The 17,621-nt window shown below is 33.9% G+C and overlaps 1 protein-coding gene across 4 annotated transcripts in view; it reads left to right on the forward strand.

Annotated features, from left to right (window-relative positions):
- Positions 1-17,621, forward strand: part of NME7 (NME/NM23 family member 7) — a 229,431-nt gene that overhangs the window by 108,789 nt on the left and 103,021 nt on the right. For all 4 annotated transcript variants that reach the window (XM_030824010.1, XM_004089818.3, XM_030824009.1 and 1 more), the window contains exons 8-10: positions 8,946-9,010; positions 11,471-11,539; positions 15,835-15,936. In XM_030824010.1, the coding sequence (XP_030679870.1) occupies positions 8,946-9,010; positions 11,471-11,539; positions 15,835-15,936 (236 nt within the window). The remainder of the gene's footprint in view (positions 1-8,945; positions 9,011-11,470; positions 11,540-15,834; positions 15,937-17,621) is intronic.

A 17,621-nucleotide genomic window follows, 5' to 3' on the forward strand; every position in this document is an offset into this window, starting at 1 on the left:
AAGGCAGAAAACCATAGACATTTGTAGCTTAAACCAATCTGAGTGTTTCCATTAAAAATTACAGGAAGATTATCAGTGAAGTGGTATTGCCTAGTAACATATTGCTCTCTAGGAGACAGAAAACTTTTCCACCTGGTTTTTATGCCTGAGGTTATTTGTTATGCATGTTTGCCAAGATTAGTATTAAATTCCTTCTGTTGAATTTAGTAACACTTGTGATTTATACGTTAGCATTGAACATTAAACTCTCATAATCTCTAGTTTTTTGATTTGGCTTTACACTAATCATATTTTAAAGATACACGTCTATTTTTTAGTTAAAATGGCTTTGAATTTTATTTCACTAGATTTAAATTTTAGAGGAAATAATATCCTTCCAATTTGATTTAAATTGGTTATGGTTATTAATATTAAACATGTCTATGTTAGGCATCAGTTTTATTCGTTCATGTACTCTTGGCTACATCACGATTAAAACTTTTCTTTCAGTTTCTTTCCAAAATAATTGCAAGATTTCCTTGTTGACATTTTTTCATTTTTAAAAATCCTTTCGTTTTATTTCCCACCACCCCTGTTTATTATATGGATTGTGAAGCAAAGCATACAGGTGATAGTGAATTATCTTGTACAACAGCCTGGTCGCTTCTTTAAATTTCAGTTTTGTAAGTTGTTTTGCTCACCAAAGTGTCCTTTTCATGGACTCTCATGCTCATGAGTAGGGTTTTGTTGTCATCTATATCTTGCTGTTACATCCAGTAAGGTTAACATTCATGGTAACAATATTTTTCAAGTGTTTCTACAGTGTAAGGGGCTCATTGGCTGCAAGATTGCTGTGAGGTATACTATAGATGATAGATACTATGATTTTCTGTTTATTTGTTTTATTTTTGTTGTTGTTGTTCTGAGACAGAATCTTGTTCTGTCACCCAGGTTGGAGGACGGTGGCATAATCTTGGCTCACTGTAAGCTCTGCCTCCTGGGTTCAAGCGATTCTTGTGCCTCAGCCTCCCAGGTAGCTGGGATTACAGGCATGTGGCACCACGTCTGGCTAATTTTTGTATTTTTAGTAGAGATAGGGTTTCTCCATGTTGGCCAGGCTGGTCTTGAACTCAGGACCTGAAGTGATCCACCCACCTTGTCCTCCCAAAGTGCTAGGATTACAGGCATGAGCCACCACACCCAGCTGGTAGATATTGTGATATCAAGGGAAAATATTGATGCCAGGAAAGACCTTAACATCAGAATAAGTTATTTTCACAAGAAATATTTTTGATACAGATACATGTGGCAAAATAAAACTATTACATTATTAACTATGAAGACCAATTTTGTTAGAATTTTGAAGAATACTATGCATCTACTTTTTAACAACTTAATTTTTTTTTTTTTTTTTTTTTTTTTGAGATGGAGTCTCAGTATGTGGTCCAGGCTGGAGTGCAGTGGTGCAATCTCGGCTCACTGAAAGCTCCGCCTCCCGGGTTCACACCATCCTCCCTCCTCAGCCTCCCGAGTAGCTGGGACTACCGGCGCCCGCCACCATGCCCAGCTAATTTTTTGTATTTTGTTTAGTAGAGATGAGGTTTCACCATGTTAGCCAGGATGGTCTCGATCTCCTGATCTCATCATCCTCCCGCCTTGGCCTCCCAAAGTGCTGGGATTACAGGTGCGAGCCACCGCACCCAGCCAACAACTTAATTTTTAATGATGTTCTCTCTATTAAGCAGTTTTCTAGAACTATTAATAAACAATAAAGTGATCTTTTTTCCTCCTTTTTCTGCCAAATTGATAAGCATCAGAATGGTAAGAAGGAAAGAAATCTTAAAGTCTGAATAATCAGTAAGTTAAATTAAGTGATGATCCTCTGAACAATTCAGAATTTACTAGATATACATTCTATATCCATCTCTGTTAAAAATTTTATAGTTTATATTCAGAAGATCAAAAAGATGTTTCATAGCTGTATATATACATATATACACATGTATATTTTTGCATATACATAAATTAATTATTTAATTGAGATACATATATATGCCAACTAAATATTTTGATTATTTATTTTATTATAAGATAATCTTAGGCTCTGGGGCAAGCAAAACTGGGTTTAAAATTCAGTTCTATCACTTACTAGCTATTAAGGCATATTGTTTAATCCTTGAGTATAGATACTCAACGTCTATAAAATGAAGATTATAATAGTACTTTCCTCATAGGCATTATCTTAGTTCATTTGAGCTGCTACAATATAAATACCATAGACTGGATGTCTTAAACAACAAACATGTATTTCCCACAGTTCTCCATAGTGGGAAGTCCAAGATCAGGTCCCGCAGGTTCAGTTTCAGGTCAGGGCCCATGGTTTTCTTCATAGATGACACCTTCTCACTGTGTCTTCACATGGTGAAAGAGGCAAGAGAACTCTCTGGAGCTTCTTTTATAAGGGCACTAATCCCATTCACATGGGCTTCGTTCTTGCTATCTAATCACCTCTTCCCCACAAAGGCCCTACCTTTATCACATTGGGAGTTAGGATCTTAATTTCAGAGGGTCACAAATATTCAGTCCATAGCAGCGTTGTGAGAATTATGTGTAATAATATGTGACTAGCTTACACAATGTATAGATGAGAAAAAACTAGCAGTTTCCCCAAATTTGTGTTATCCTTTCATTGTGTAGACTTCCTTCTGGGAAGTAACTCTTTTTTCTTGGAGACTTTATTTCCTAACTTTACTGAGTTTGTTGAAAAGCTATCTCTCTAATTTTAATTGCTTTTGCACTTTTGTAAAAAATCAGTTGTACATATTTGTGTGGTTCTATTTCGGGTTTTTTTTGTTCTGTTCCATTGATCTCTATCACTGACAATACTACACCATCTTTTGGTTATTGTAGTTAATAGTAAACCATGAAATTGAGTAGACTGATTACCTCACATTTTTCTTTTTTGAAATTGTTTTAGTTATTCTAGTTCCTTTATCTTACCATATAATTTTAGAATAATCTTATCTATTGCTACAAAAAAAACTTGCTGGTATTTTGATAACAATTTTGTTAAACTTATTTGTCAATTTAGGGAGAATTGACATCTTTATTGTGTTAAGTATTCCCTGAACACTGTATGCTCTTCATTTATTTAGCTCTTTCATCCAGCATTTTGTAGTTTTCATACACAAGTTCTATACATTTTTGGTTAGATTCACACCCAATTTTATTTTCTTTTTGAGTGATTATAAATGCTATTATATTTTTAGTTTCAGTGTTCGAGTATTTATTGCCAGTGTGTAGAAATACAACTGATCTAGTATGTTTACTTTGTGTCTTTCAACCTTGCTGAAATAATTAGTTCTAGATTTTTTTTTTAGGCTATTTGGGATTTTCTATATAGACAGTCATGTCATATGCAAATAGAGACAGTTATATTTCTGCCTTCCTTGTCTGTATACTTTTTATCTCCTTTTTTTGTCTGGTTGCACTGACTTGAATTTTCCAGCACCGTATTGAATCAGAGCAATGAGAATGGACATTCTTGCCTTGTTTACTGTCTCGCATGGAAAGCATTCAGTCTTTCAGTATTATGTTAGTTGTAGGTTTCTGTAGATGCTGTTTATGAAGATGGGGAAGTTGCCCTCTATTCCTATTTTTTTCTTACAGTTTTTTTTATTTATGAGTGTTGTATTTTTTCAAATTTTTTTTCTGTATCAATATATGCAGATGTATATCTACAGATAGATATGTGATCAACATATATTGATGTGTTCATGTGATTTTTCTTCCTTAGCCTGTTAATATATTGGTTGATAGTTTGAATAATGTACCAGGCTTGCATACCTGAAATTAACCTCTCTTGGTCATGGTGTATAATTCTTTGTATATGTTGCTAAATTTATAAAATTTAAAATTTATTGGAAGTTATAAAATTTCTAAAATTTTAACATTTGGAAATAATTTTTATGTTTAGCCAGCTACAGTGGTATGTGCCTGTAATCCCAGATATTTAGGAGGCTGAGGCAGGAATATTGTTTGAGCCTAGGAGTTCAAGACCAGCCTGGTCAACATAGTAAGACCCTTTCTCAAATTAAGTAAATAAATTATTGTTTTAAAATTTTTTTAAAATAATTTTTATATTTATATTTATAAGGGCTATTGGAGTGTAGTTTTGTTTTTTGTACTGTCTTCGTATGATTTCAATATCAGGATAATACTAGTTTTATAAAGTGAATTGGGAATTATCCTATGTATACAATTTTGAATTGTACTAACATTGTACTTTGAATTTTTTTCTATGCAATTAAATAATATTTGAAAATGTGATTTTTAAAGTCTGAGTAAAAAGTTAATTGTAGGAACTTATTCTTCTTTATCTAATTTTTTCCTGTTTTTTATTATTTAGAACTTAAAATTTTTTTATTACTAATAATTCTGTGGTGAGCATCTTCATATATATTGTGTGAACTTGTCCTATTTATTCTTAGAATTTGTAATAGATATAGATTATAAATTTCTTTTCATATTGATTAAAGCATAGTGTTTAACATTTAGATTAGATTAAATTTCATATTAGATTAGGGTTAATATGTAATCATTTTTTTATTATTAATGAGACCCTTTTATGGATATGCAAGACCAAAGCTGATTTCATACTTAATTGCCTTTTTTAATGTGTTGTCATTTGCACTGATGGTGCAAAAGCAATGGTGAGTAAAACTGCCACTGCCTTAGAATGAATCAAGGCAGTGGCACCAAACTATGCTAGTAATTATTGTATTTTTAACCATCCTGCATCTGCAGGGGAAAAAAAAAAAAGCCATACTTAGTTAAGAATATCTTAGATGCAGTAAAAATAATTTTATTACTTTTTGATCCTCAAATACAGATCTTTTTTATTTTTTTTTTTGAGATGGAGTCTCGCTCTGTCACCCGAGTGCAGTGGCGTGATCTCGGCTCACTGCAAGCTCCGCCTCCCGGGTTCATGCCATTCTCCTGCCTCAGCCTCTCCGAGTAGTTGGGACTACAGGCGCCTGCCACAACGCCCGGCTAATTTTTTTTTTGAGGGGGGACAGAGTCTCGCTCCTCACCCAGGCTGGAGTGCAGTGGCGCAATCTCGGCTCACTGCAAGCTCCACCTCCTGGGTTCACGCCATTCTCCTGCCTCAGCCTCCCGAGTAGCTGGGACTACAGGCGCCCGCCACCACCCTGGCTAACTTTTTGTATTTTTAGTAGAGACGGGGTTTCACCGTGTTAGCCAGGATGGTCTCGATCTCCTGACCTCATGATCCGCCCACCTCGGCCTCCCAAAGTGCTGGGATTACAGGCTGGGATTACACCGCGCCCGGCTTTTTTGTATTTTTAGTACAGAGGGGGTTTCACCTTGGTCTCGATCCCCTGACCTCGTGATCCGCCCGCCTTGGCCTCCCAAAGTGCTGGGATTACAAGCATGAGCCACCACGCCCGGCCAGGTCTTTTTAATACTCTGTGTGAAGTAATGTGAAGTACACATAAAGCTCCATATAGTGGTTTTAAGGAAAAGCATTAGTGAGTAATCCTATTCACAATTGTTTGCACTTCAGCTCAATTAGATGCTTTTTCTTTTATGGAATACCATTTTTACTTGAAAGAATGACTGACAGACAAATTGTGCTTATTCAGACTTCGGTATTTGGCAGGCATTGTCTTTCAAATTAAGTAAGCCTATCATATCAAAGAGAACAACTGACAATAGCCTTTGCCAAAGATAAAATCCAAGTGAAGATAAACTACAAAGGAAAACTAAACTTAGAACCTTGGAAAACTGTATTCACCACTTTCAGTTTGACAACTTCCCAATACATTGTATAACAGAATAGAAAGACTATTCTGATGAAATTGGTGATGATATTAACAAATTTTTAATTGATTTTTGATGTATAATGAAATGAATCAGCATTTGGAAAATCTGCATAACTCAGTGAGCTGGTATTTGCCAAATGATTAATGTGTGATGTTAAAAATCATGTCTGAGTCATATCATAGTTTCATTCAAAGTACATACAAGATAGACCAGTGGATTTTAATGTAACAGGGTAAAAAAAAGTTTATTGATAAAGGTTTTAGATTATACATTGTAACAAACTTTTAAGAAACTACCATTTATCAAGTAAAGGAGAATATACACAGTTATTGTAAAAGATTATTAAAATATTCCACTATTTTTCAACTAAATATACTCCAACCAAAACAACATATGGCAACGGATTGAAAGCTGAAGTAAATGTGAGAGTCCAGCTGCCTTTTGTTAAATGAGACATTAAAGAGATTTTTTAAAAATGCAAAACAATATCTCTCTTCTCACTAATTAAAAAAATAGTATAATCTCTTCCTGGCCTTTTGGCTTAGATCAAATTTTAAAAAAACTATCTTTTTTTGTCACAAAATATTATTTATGTTAACATTTAAAGGATTTTTGTTATATTTAAATAGTTTAAAATTTTGTTTTAATTCATATTATAATAAATATGGATAGAGATAACCTATATAAAGGCTAAGAAACTACCACTTGTCAAGTAAAGGAGAATAAACACACTTTAACTTATATTATAATAAATATTGATAGAGATAACCTATATAAAGGTCTTCAGTACTATCTAAGAGCTAAAGGGTCTATGTGACCAAAATGTTTGAGAACTTCTGGCCTACAGGATAAAATCCAAACCTCTGTATATGGTCCATAAGTCCTTCTATCATGGCTTCTGCCACCTCTGCTCCCTTCTCTTCTGTCTCATTTCCTTTCCACTCTATTATTCAATAAGATGAAGATACTTTTATTCCAGAACTACGGTGTTTTACATCTCCTTACCTTTGCTTAATGTTCCTTTTGCCTTGAATATGTATTCTTCTCCAGCTCTTTATATAAAGTATTGTCTCCAAATGCCTCTTGGCATCATTTCAGTTCTAACTTCTCTGTACCTCTTATTCTATCTTTATAACTCTATCTGCTGGTATGCAATCCCATATCACTAATTTTGTGCAGGGAGTTTATTTTACTCATTCAGCCATTGGATATGCCACATCCTCAAGATCTGATCAGTTTCCTACTCTATAAATGCTATATAGTATGTTTTGGGTTTCTATGTCCAAAACAATTCAGTGTCTTTCCCCTTGTTAATTTGGTTTCATCATTATTTGTTTTCTTCTTAAAAGTACTGTCATTCTTCTATTCACTTGGATTCAAAATCTTGAAATCATCTTTTATCCTATTTCATCTTCATACTCTGTATCCAGTTTAATCCTATTGCTTCTTGTTTGAAAATATCTTATGTTCATTACCTCCTTTCTCTACTTCTGCCATCCACGCTTTGAAGTTCAAAATAAGAGAGAAAATATTTAAATATCATGGCCTATTTTTTTCCAACCAGCATTCTAAATGATTTCAAAAGCTTTTGCTATTCTTTCCACTGCTTATTCTTTTCTTCAGACCAGCTTGCTCATCACTATTGCATTAGTGACCTTCCTAAAATACTACTTTTATTTTGTATTTTCTCACTCAACATTTTTAGTGACTCCTCATTTCTTTTGGCAGTGTTTCTTTTTGAAGGAAAACTATTCTCATGGACTCTCAGTGTTGACATAAATTATTTTAATTTTTAGTAATACAACTTAAATATGGCCAAATATAAAACTAAATACAAACTTTTGCACATACAAGTGCATAGCTAAAATAATTTGCAAATTCATAGCAAGGAAAATATAAAACAAAATATAACTTAATAGCATTAATGTGACAGAGGATGTTATTTGCCATAAAAACAAGCTTAACGTGAATATAGTACAGATTCTGAGTTAGGCATGAGCCTGTTCTACTGCGATGACTCAATTAATCCACCACTTTTCTGTCTTTGAGCTTCTGAGAAACCTTTGTTTCTACAGCATGCTATGATATCATTTGGCCTTCATTTGGTACAGATGTATCATTTGAGAAACAGATCCACCTCTTGGTTTTTCTCACTCCTCAGCCTGCCACAATTAAAATAGCACTACTTGACTATAGTAAGATAGTAAATACAAATGTACATTCAGACACTAATAGTACATGGTGATTTAGGGTCACTCGGTAAGATCCAGATGATCCAGAATATTGTGTGTGTGTGTGTGTGTGTGTGTGTGTGTGTGTGTGGGTGTGTATGTTCCTTTGTGCATGTATGTGTAAGAGACAGAGTTTTAGTTGACTTGAAAAAAAGAAACTTGGACTTTTATAGGAAACAAATGGAATCTCAAAGTCAGCCTCATTACCCCAGAGATTATAGACTCCAATATAAAAATCACTTATCTGTAGGATAAAGACTATATTCCTCATGTTGGTATCCAAGGCCTTTATCGATTTGAATTGAATCTCCTTTCCTTTTTAATTTGTTTTTCTTTTCTGTCTTCTTACTGTCTTTTAAATATGCTCACACTTTCCCAGATGTGTGCCTTCTCTCCTGTCCCTGTATAAGCCCGTCTGTCCACAGCCTTTAAGGACCATTCATGCTTTTCATTTCCCCTTGAAGCTTCTTCCTATCTCTTCAGTTACAATTTGATTTTTCTACTTCTTTGAACTCTTGTTTGAATTCCTTCTGTATCTGGTATTTTGACATTTCATTTCTTTGTATTAAATAATGCCATTTATAATTGTTTGATTTTTATGTTCTCTATATCACTAGACTTAAGGGGCTTTAAAGGCAAAATATTATCTTAAAAGTTTTTTGCATAATCCTCAGAACCATTGTTGATATTCTTGAAGCACTTACTAAGGAAATCAAATGATTAGATTTAATGCTCAGTATTAGGGATTTAATTTAGTTTCTCTTGCAAAATATGTGTTTTTTTAATACAGAGTATAAACAAAAAGTACTTTGCTGTAAAAAATTTGCATTTCTAAGAAATTAAAATGTCTTAAAATTTTGTATTTTTGCACTCATTGTCCTTCATTTTCAGGACTGTTGGGAAAGATCCTGATGGCTATCCGAGATGCAGGTTTTGAAGTCTCAGCTATGCAGATGGTAGGTAGTTTACAATGAACCAATCTCAGCTGTGCAGATGGTAGGTAGTTTACAATGAACCATAATATTTGTGAGGATTTTTTTCAAAAATAGTTATAAAATGCTTTACAGTGAATGTTCCCTTTGTGCTCGTGAACCACGTTAAAAATAAAAGACATACTTACTGAACTCAGTAACCTTCCTATAGTCAAAAAATGGTTTTTGAAATGATTTTTCCCATATAATATTTTACTGAGAGAAGTAATATTCAATGATACACCTAATTTAAGCTTATAAGTTAAGTTTATACAATTCTGGAAACTTTAGTTGCAAAATAAATAAGGACCAAAAACTGTATTTTGTTCTTAGAAACAAAAAGTAGAATCAAAGTGAGAAATTGTGATGAGTTTTCTGTCTTCTGGATTCTTAACTAAACAGATAATGAAGGAAGAGAATCAGTTCAGATTTTTTTTCCCTAACCAGTGCCTTTTGCTGGCTTTTGGACTTTCTCTCAAGACCGTCTTCGGAGTTAATGTATTCTAGCAACTCTGTTGGCACTTGTACCGCTGCACCTTCAGAGCCCACGCTTGTTCAAAATTGCGTTGCTCATACATTCCTAGGAAACCTTTCAGTGAGAAACAGCACCCACTTTGGTAGAAGTCATACCTTTGTGCTGTACTCATCGGTACATTTGACTAGAAATTGGGCAACAGATTATTATGTAAATCAGATAAACAATTTGGTTTTTACAGTGTTTGAAGCCCAGCAAGTTTATGCTTTTTTGATAGTGAAATACCAAAATAGCCATTTGAAGCTGAGAATTTTCTTACCGGTATTATTTGTATTTTATTTTCTGAAAAGAAACAGCTTTCTACAGAGTCTTAAGATTACCCAAAATCAAGGACCAGGACACAAACTGGAGTTCTATTTTGTGCCAATAAGCCAAAAATAAAAGTGAAATAGTTTACAAAGTCATTGAGCAAAACTTAAAGACTAATGAGAAAATTGATATTTGAAGAATCTTACCTAGAATTATAAAGTAATTGTCAGCCAAAACTTTCTGAAAGTAATAGCTTGGTGATATATTAATAAGATTGTAGGATGACATGTAAGCCTATTTAAAAAAATATAGAAATGTTAGTTTTAAACACTGACCTAATTCTAGATCTGCAGCTTAGCATAGTGATTGGTGATTGGGTATAGTTTGTACTCAATGAAAAAAAATAATTTTAAAAATGATCAATTGAGCCTATAGGGAAGGCATGGTAGTGTAGTAGCAAGCATAATCATGGACTTTTGGAGTCAGAAAGATCTATTTCTAAATCTTGGGTCAGCTGCTTTCTAGGCATGTGGCCTTGGCCAAATGTCAAGCATTCTTATTCTCAGTTTTCTCATCTAGGCAATGAAAGCATTATTATTTGCCTAAATGGGTTACTCAGCAGATTAAATAAAATAATCATTTCTGGCTCAAATTCTAAGTATTTAATAAATGGTATCTTCTATTAGTATTTTGTTGCCTTTAACAAAACATATGTGAATGTTGGATAAAACACTGAAATCCAACAGAATTTCCTCCCTATAGTAGTAATGTTGCCCATAAAAATAAATCCTCCTAGCTTAAATGATTGTCCATATTGGCAGAAATTTCTCAGTGGGTCTTCAATCCTGGCAACAATAAACAAGCAAAATGGAGAGAAAATAAAATTGGGAATTCTGAGGCTATTTTTTAAAAAAAATAAGGTCTTAGTTTTTGAGAACCTTAGAATTTAACGAAATTTTATTCCTAACTAAATTTAAATTCAGCCTGATAAGCGTAAGTCCTTCTAGACTTACTTTGTAAGCATACTGTTACTCACAGTTCTTTTGGAAGAGTAGCAGGAAGTCCACATGACTTGTATAAGTGCTTTATCACAAACCAGACTAACTACGGATTTTTCCGAATGCTTGGGAGGAAAATGGTATTGTTTTCTGTCTCCTCTAAAAGTCTGAACTACTTTTCTTTAGTAATATTTCTTTCTTGTGCCACTAATCTATCAATAGTATAATTAATATTGCATATAAATCTTCTTTTGTATCAAGTATGAGGTTTTATTCAGAGAGAGGTGTAGTGTAGTAGGTAAAAGTATGATCAATGGGGTCAGACTGCTTGAGATAGGATGCCAGTTTGAGGAGGTTATATGACTCCTCTGAGTCTTAGTAGTCTCATCTGTAAGTTGGAGCTATTAATACTACCTATGCAGTAAGGTGGTTGTGAGGGCTAAATGAGATGATGCACGTACAGAACCTAGAATGATGCTGTTATCCATTATTATTCTTGATGAGCTTATCTTTAATAACACTTTTTCCTCAAAGAGTAATCTACGTAAAGTTTGTGTTTTAGAGTAAAGAAGAGATTACAAGTGTTAAGTGCTAAGTGTGGCTTATTTATTTTCCTTTTGTTGGTTGGTTTATGGTTTTGTTTTGTTTTATTTTTTAATATAGTTCAATATGGATCGGGTTAATGTTGAAGAATTCTATGAAGTTTATAAAGGAGTAGTGACCGAATATCATGTAAGTATAAAAGTAAATGTAAAACGTTTGTACTGTTAAATAAAAAGTATAGGATGCAGTGTTTTGGACTAAGCTCGTGTATTAGGTCCCAAATGGCCAGACTGAAAATCAATACAGAGTCATTCATACTAAAGTTCTGTGTCAACAACCTAGGTTGTTATCTGACCTTCTGAGAAATCAGGAGAGAGCGAGCCAAATTTCCCAAACAGGCTAATTTTGTTTGATATAATAATGAAGTTTTCTCTGCCTTTCATCCATACAACAAAAAGTAATGTGAGGTAACCTGATGTTAATCAGTCAGTTATTTCCACATTACATTCTTCAAACTATATACCTTTCATATCTCCCAAAATTCATTGCAACCAGCCTGCAGCTTCCTAAACTCAATTCTCTTCTTTTTTCTTCCCCCTCTGTGGAGTCAGGTACTAGGTTCAGATCTTAAATCTTCTGGTTATATGACCATCAACAATTTACCTTCTTTAAACCTTGATTAACTCATTTATAAAATGGGAATAATGCTGTTACCTACCTTATGAGATTGTTGTGAGAATTAAATGAAATAAATTATGTAAAACTGTCTCACATCTTAAAAGTACTCAGTAAATATTACCTGCTATTATTGTTGTTTTTATTATTTAGTCTGACATGATTCTTTGGTGGTAGATTCCATGTTGATCATTTACACCTATATTTTCTGCTTCAACTTGTACAGTCATAAAAACGTGATAATTCCTATCTCATGCTGTTACTATGATCCACACTTATTATATATATTGAGTATCTGCTATAAGCCAAATAATCAGTGATGAACAAAAAACATGCTGCCTGCATTTATGGAGCTTATGCTCTGGAGAAGATAGACATGAAATCAAATGATCCTACACATAGCTACCTAAGGACAGCAGTCAAAAGGCTGTAAAGGAAACAGAAAGGTTCTTTTTTTGTTTAAAAAATTTGTGACTTAATTAAAAACTAGGGTGACTTAAAAATTCTGAGTCAATTTTTGAAGGAACATGTTATGCTTTTGATGAAGTTCTTTGTTTAACATGTTTTTTTTCCTTTCCATTTTATACATTTTGACAGCCTTGTATGTCTATTTTCAGTGGTATCTGTAATCAACACTGAAAGAGAATGAGTGAGAGAGAGAGACAAAGAAAAAAGGAAGGAGGGAGAGAGAAAAAGAAGAAAGAAAGAAACAAAGGAAAGAAAGGAGGGAGAGGGAAAGGAAGGAAACAAGGAAGTGAGGGAGAAAAGCAGACAAAATTTACTCTTCTGTTTTTGGAAAACTTGTTCATGCCTTCTGCTCCTTCTGAAAATTTGGCTTTGACATTTATGTGTAGGCAGTACTTCAATATCATGAGGCAGAAAATCAGACTCGATATAATTATCCATAAAAAATCAATTACATATGACCTTTGTGAAATAGCAAAATGGCTTTGGGAGATACACTCAGGAACTCTAATGAGTAGAGTTATGAGTACCGTATAAATTATGAAGTCCTTTTCCTCCTCTTTTAGCTTCTGTAGTTTATATTAGCCAAGATGACTGCTTTTGGATCAATATTCAAATATATTCTGTAATAAATTATTTTACTTTGATGTTGTGTATCATAAATCCTCCAAAGTCATGAAAATGGTTTACATGACCCTACATGGTCTGGCCTCATCTCCTACTACTTTCCCGTAGTCTCACTCAGCTCCTAGCCTCGAAGCTGATCTTCATATATCCCTACTGTACTTCTGCCTCAAAGTCTTTATATCCATTTTCACTTCTGCCTAAAGTATTGTTACCTGTTCAAGCAGGTGAAAAAAATATTTTTTGAGTGTTCTAGACACTGTGAGAGCATTTTTCTTGGATCATGTTTTTCATTATACTGCTTTATATAGAGAGCTAAGAATCTTAAAACAGTATATTATATTTTTCCCCGATTATTCTGTGTGCTGTTGTTCTCATACATTTTACATCTGTATATGCTATAAACCCAACAATACACTGCATTTGCTTTGAACAATTATGTTTGAAAGCAGCTAAAAATACAACAATTAGCTAGATGTGGTGGTGGGCGCCTGTAGTCCCAGCTACTCAGGAGGCTGAGGCATGAGAATAGCATGAACCCTGGAGGCTGAGGTTGCAGTGAGCCAAGATCGTGCCACTGTGCTCCAGCTGGGCAGAAAGCAAAACACTGTCTCAAAAAAAAAAAAAAAAAAGAAAAGAAAAGAAAACACAGAAAGGAAAAAAAAGAAAAAGAAACCAACTAAAAAATAAAAATGCATTTTATGTTTATACTCAACATGTTTACTGGTTGCTTTGTATAAATTGATATTTTTGTCTGGTATTTTTTTCCTTCTGCGTAAAGAACTTCCTTTAGTATTTCTTATGACATAATGCTTCTGATGGTGAATTGTCTCAGGTCTTTTTTGTCTTAAAACATCTTCCTTTTTTCTTCATTTTTGAAAAATATTTTCTCACCTGGGTATAGAATACAGATTTACATTTTTTGGTCATCGTTGTTGTCATCCTTATCTTTTTCCCACTGTTATATAATGTTCTTTCCTCCGCCCCCCTAACTCCCTGGCTGCTTATAAAGCTTTTTGTTTTTGTTTTTAGCTAATTTTATTATTATGCATCCTAGTGTACTTCTCTTTACATTTATTATCCTTGGGTTCTGTTGGATCTATAGGTTTATGGGTTTCAGCAAATTTGGAAAGTTTTTAGCACTTATTTTAAAAAATACATTTTATGTTTATCACCTTTTCTTCTGAGATTCTAATTACACATATAATAGACAGCTTGACATGGCTGCACAGCAGGGCTTTTTTCTTTTTCTTCATTTTTCTTTCTCTGCATGCTTATTTTTGAATAGTTTCTATTGAATGTCTTCAAATTTATTGCTCTTCTGCAATGTCTTAGCCTGTTCACCCCATTCAGTGTATTTCTAAATTTAGATGTCTTAGATTATATCTCTAGATGTTCTATTTGGATCTTTTAAATATTTTTTATTTTCTCCTCATCAAGTTTATATTTCCTTGTATAATTTGAGAATGTGCAGCTTATAATAGCTGTTTTAATTTCCTTATTATGTCATTTATTTAGTTGCTGGGTCTATTTATTGAGTTTTCTTCTGGTAATGGTTAGTATTTTCCTACATATTTGCCTGCCTGGTAATTTTTTTATTGGATACTGTATATTGTAAAATTTACATTGTTACATGGTAGATTTGTAGAGAGTGCTTAATTTTGGTCTGGCACCTAGTTAAATCACTTGGAATCAATTTGAAACTTTTGAGTCTTGCTTTTAATCTTTGTAGGATGGGTATAGAGCATCTTATAATCTAGGGCTAATTTAGGCCAACTACTATGGTGCAGTACCCTTCTGAGAACTCTCCCTGATGCTCCATGTATCATATAAAAAGGCCTTTCACTCTGGCTGGTAGAAACATAAACTCTTCTCAGCCTTGTGCTGTCTCTGAGTTGTCTGGTCTACTTTCTGGCAATTCTTTCCCCAGCCTCAAGTAGTTTCCTCTACACATGTGACAGATTAGTAGCCAAAGACTCATGGGAACTCCTCTGCAGATCCTGTAGATTATTCTCTGCATACTCCCCTCATCTCTCCAGTGTTCTTCCCTGAAAATAAGGCTACATTGGCCTCCCCAAAGTCCAATCTTTGTCTTTTCAACTCAGAGAACGTTGGGCTCTGTTGTGTTTCCTCTACCTGGTCTACTGGTCTGGAAACTGCCTCTAGACAGTAAGACAGAGCAATTCTACAGCTCACCTCATCTGTTTCCGTACTTTCAGGGGTGATAGACCTGTGCTGCCCATCACCCAGTGTATGAAAACTATTGTTTTGTATATTTTGTCTAGTTTCTAGATGTTTAATATGGGAGAATAAATCTGGTCCTATTATTTCTTGTTGCTAGAATGCATTATGATTTTTAAAAGGTTTTTTAGGATAAAACCTTTGAAATTTATATGTATATATTTAGTAATGTGAATTCAACATTGTATTCAAGAAGGCCTTTGCAAGGAAGATATACTAGAAGATCATTCCAAATAATGAAAATGTCGGATGATAAAGCATTACATTAAAATGTGATAGGAATGGAGAAGAGAGAGCATATCTAAAAAATATTCTTCAAGGAAAAATGGACAGAATTTGGGAACTGCTTGATGTGTGGGATATAAGTGGGGAAGAAGTCACAGATGACTTTAGGGACGTTAGTGGAACAGTGACACAATTAAAAGAGGAGAGTTAAAAATTGTTAAATTCTTTTCATTCTTTTATATTACATATCATAGGACATGGTGACAGAAATGTATTCTGGCCCTTGTGTAGCAATGGAGATTCAACAGAATAATGCTACAAAGACATTTCGAGAATTTTGTGGACCTGCTGATCCTGTAAGTTATTGTTTAAAATATTAGCCTAGTTTGTGTTATCTATTCACTATTTTAACAGGTTTAAAATTTTTCGTTTGTGGGGGTAAATAATATAAAAGTGAATATAATATACAAAGTTTTAATTCAAAATGGCACTTCACAAAATTTATTTTTACATAACATTCCAAGAAAGATAATTTTTTTTGTTAACTTAGTGACAATATAGAATAGGCAGAAGCATTTACTATCGCATTTTCTTTTTTTCTTTCTTCTTGCTAAATTGTCCAGGTAAATACGTTTTGTAAGCTTCATAATAGAAATTATCTAGGGTATGATATATCCTTTGACATAGGGGGGCCATAAATAAAGCTCTTATAATACAGTGGCAACATACCAATACATAAATCAATATGGGCAATGAGACTTATGTGAAATGTGGTATTCACTAGTATACCTTTCAATTTGCTTTGAGTTTTCTTCCTAAAGCAAACTACTTTTTCTTGGACATTTAACAGTGCATGTATGTATGTGTGTATAGGTGTAGGGGAGTGACAAGTAGAAGTAACATTAGAATGCCATGATAAAGCTCTATGCAAATATTAGAAACTTGATAGGATTATGGGAAGTATTACTGATTTAAACACTAACCTTAATGTAAATGTACTGTTTCCTGTATTTTACTATTATTTATAAGTAGTTTGTTGAAGATGAGCAGCCAATTCAATTTAATTTTATTCAGGGCATTATTTATTATTTTTAATTTTTTTTTTTAGACGGAGTCTCACTCTGTTGCCCAGTCTAGAGTGCAATGGTGCAATCTCGGCTCACTGCAACCTCCACCTTCCGGGCTCTAGTGATTCTCCTGCCTCAGCCATCTGAGTAGCTGGGACTACAGGTGTGTGCCACCACACCTGGCTAATTTTTTGTATTTTTAGTAGAGACGGGGTTTTATCTTGTTGGCCAGGCTGGTCTTGAACTCTTGACCTCAGGTGATCGGCCTGTCTTGGCCTCCCAAAGTATTGAGATTACAGGCATGAGCCGCCCTGCCCGGCCATTTATTGAACACCCTTAGATGTAAGACAATAAATCCACAGCATCTATTAAGAAATCATCTTGTGTCAAAGTGCTGCTAGATTAAGCCCAGTAGGGGAGAACAGTACTCCTGTTGTCAGTGATCTAAAAGTGTATACATAAAGATCTGTTAGAACACTTACTGTGCCACATACAAATAAGGATATTGTTATTTCAGTAAAATCCAAATGTTGGATTGTGTAGCAACACAGCAGTTAGTATAACCTGAAAGTAGTTAAGAAAACTTAAAGAAAGAGAGATACAAGCAGGGGTTTGAAAGATAAATTAGTGCACAAAGAGAATGAGAAAAGATCTAAAGCATGTACAAAAACACCAATGAAGGAATTTGCAAATTTACTGTAGTATACAGCAAGAATATTTTCTTGACTTCAGTGGGAAATACATAGCTGGAAGCACAAGGAAATACATTTTCTTAGATAGAGGAAATATGGTAGAGAATTCTGGTAGAGATGGGTGTGATTTTAGCCTTAGAAGCCAGGATAAAAATTGTAATTCTATTTAATTTGAATCCCATATCATAGGAAATTGGAATTCCTGGTATGCAGCTTAATTTTGACTACACTGAATTGTTACTTTGATGCAACTAGATCAAACTAAATTGGGAGAGATTAAAG

The sequence above is a fragment of the Nomascus leucogenys genome, chromosome 12 (genome assembly GCF_006542625.1).
Source record: "Nomascus leucogenys isolate Asia chromosome 12, Asia_NLE_v1, whole genome shotgun sequence".
NCBI lineage: Eukaryota > Metazoa > Chordata > Mammalia > Primates > Hylobatidae > Nomascus > Nomascus leucogenys.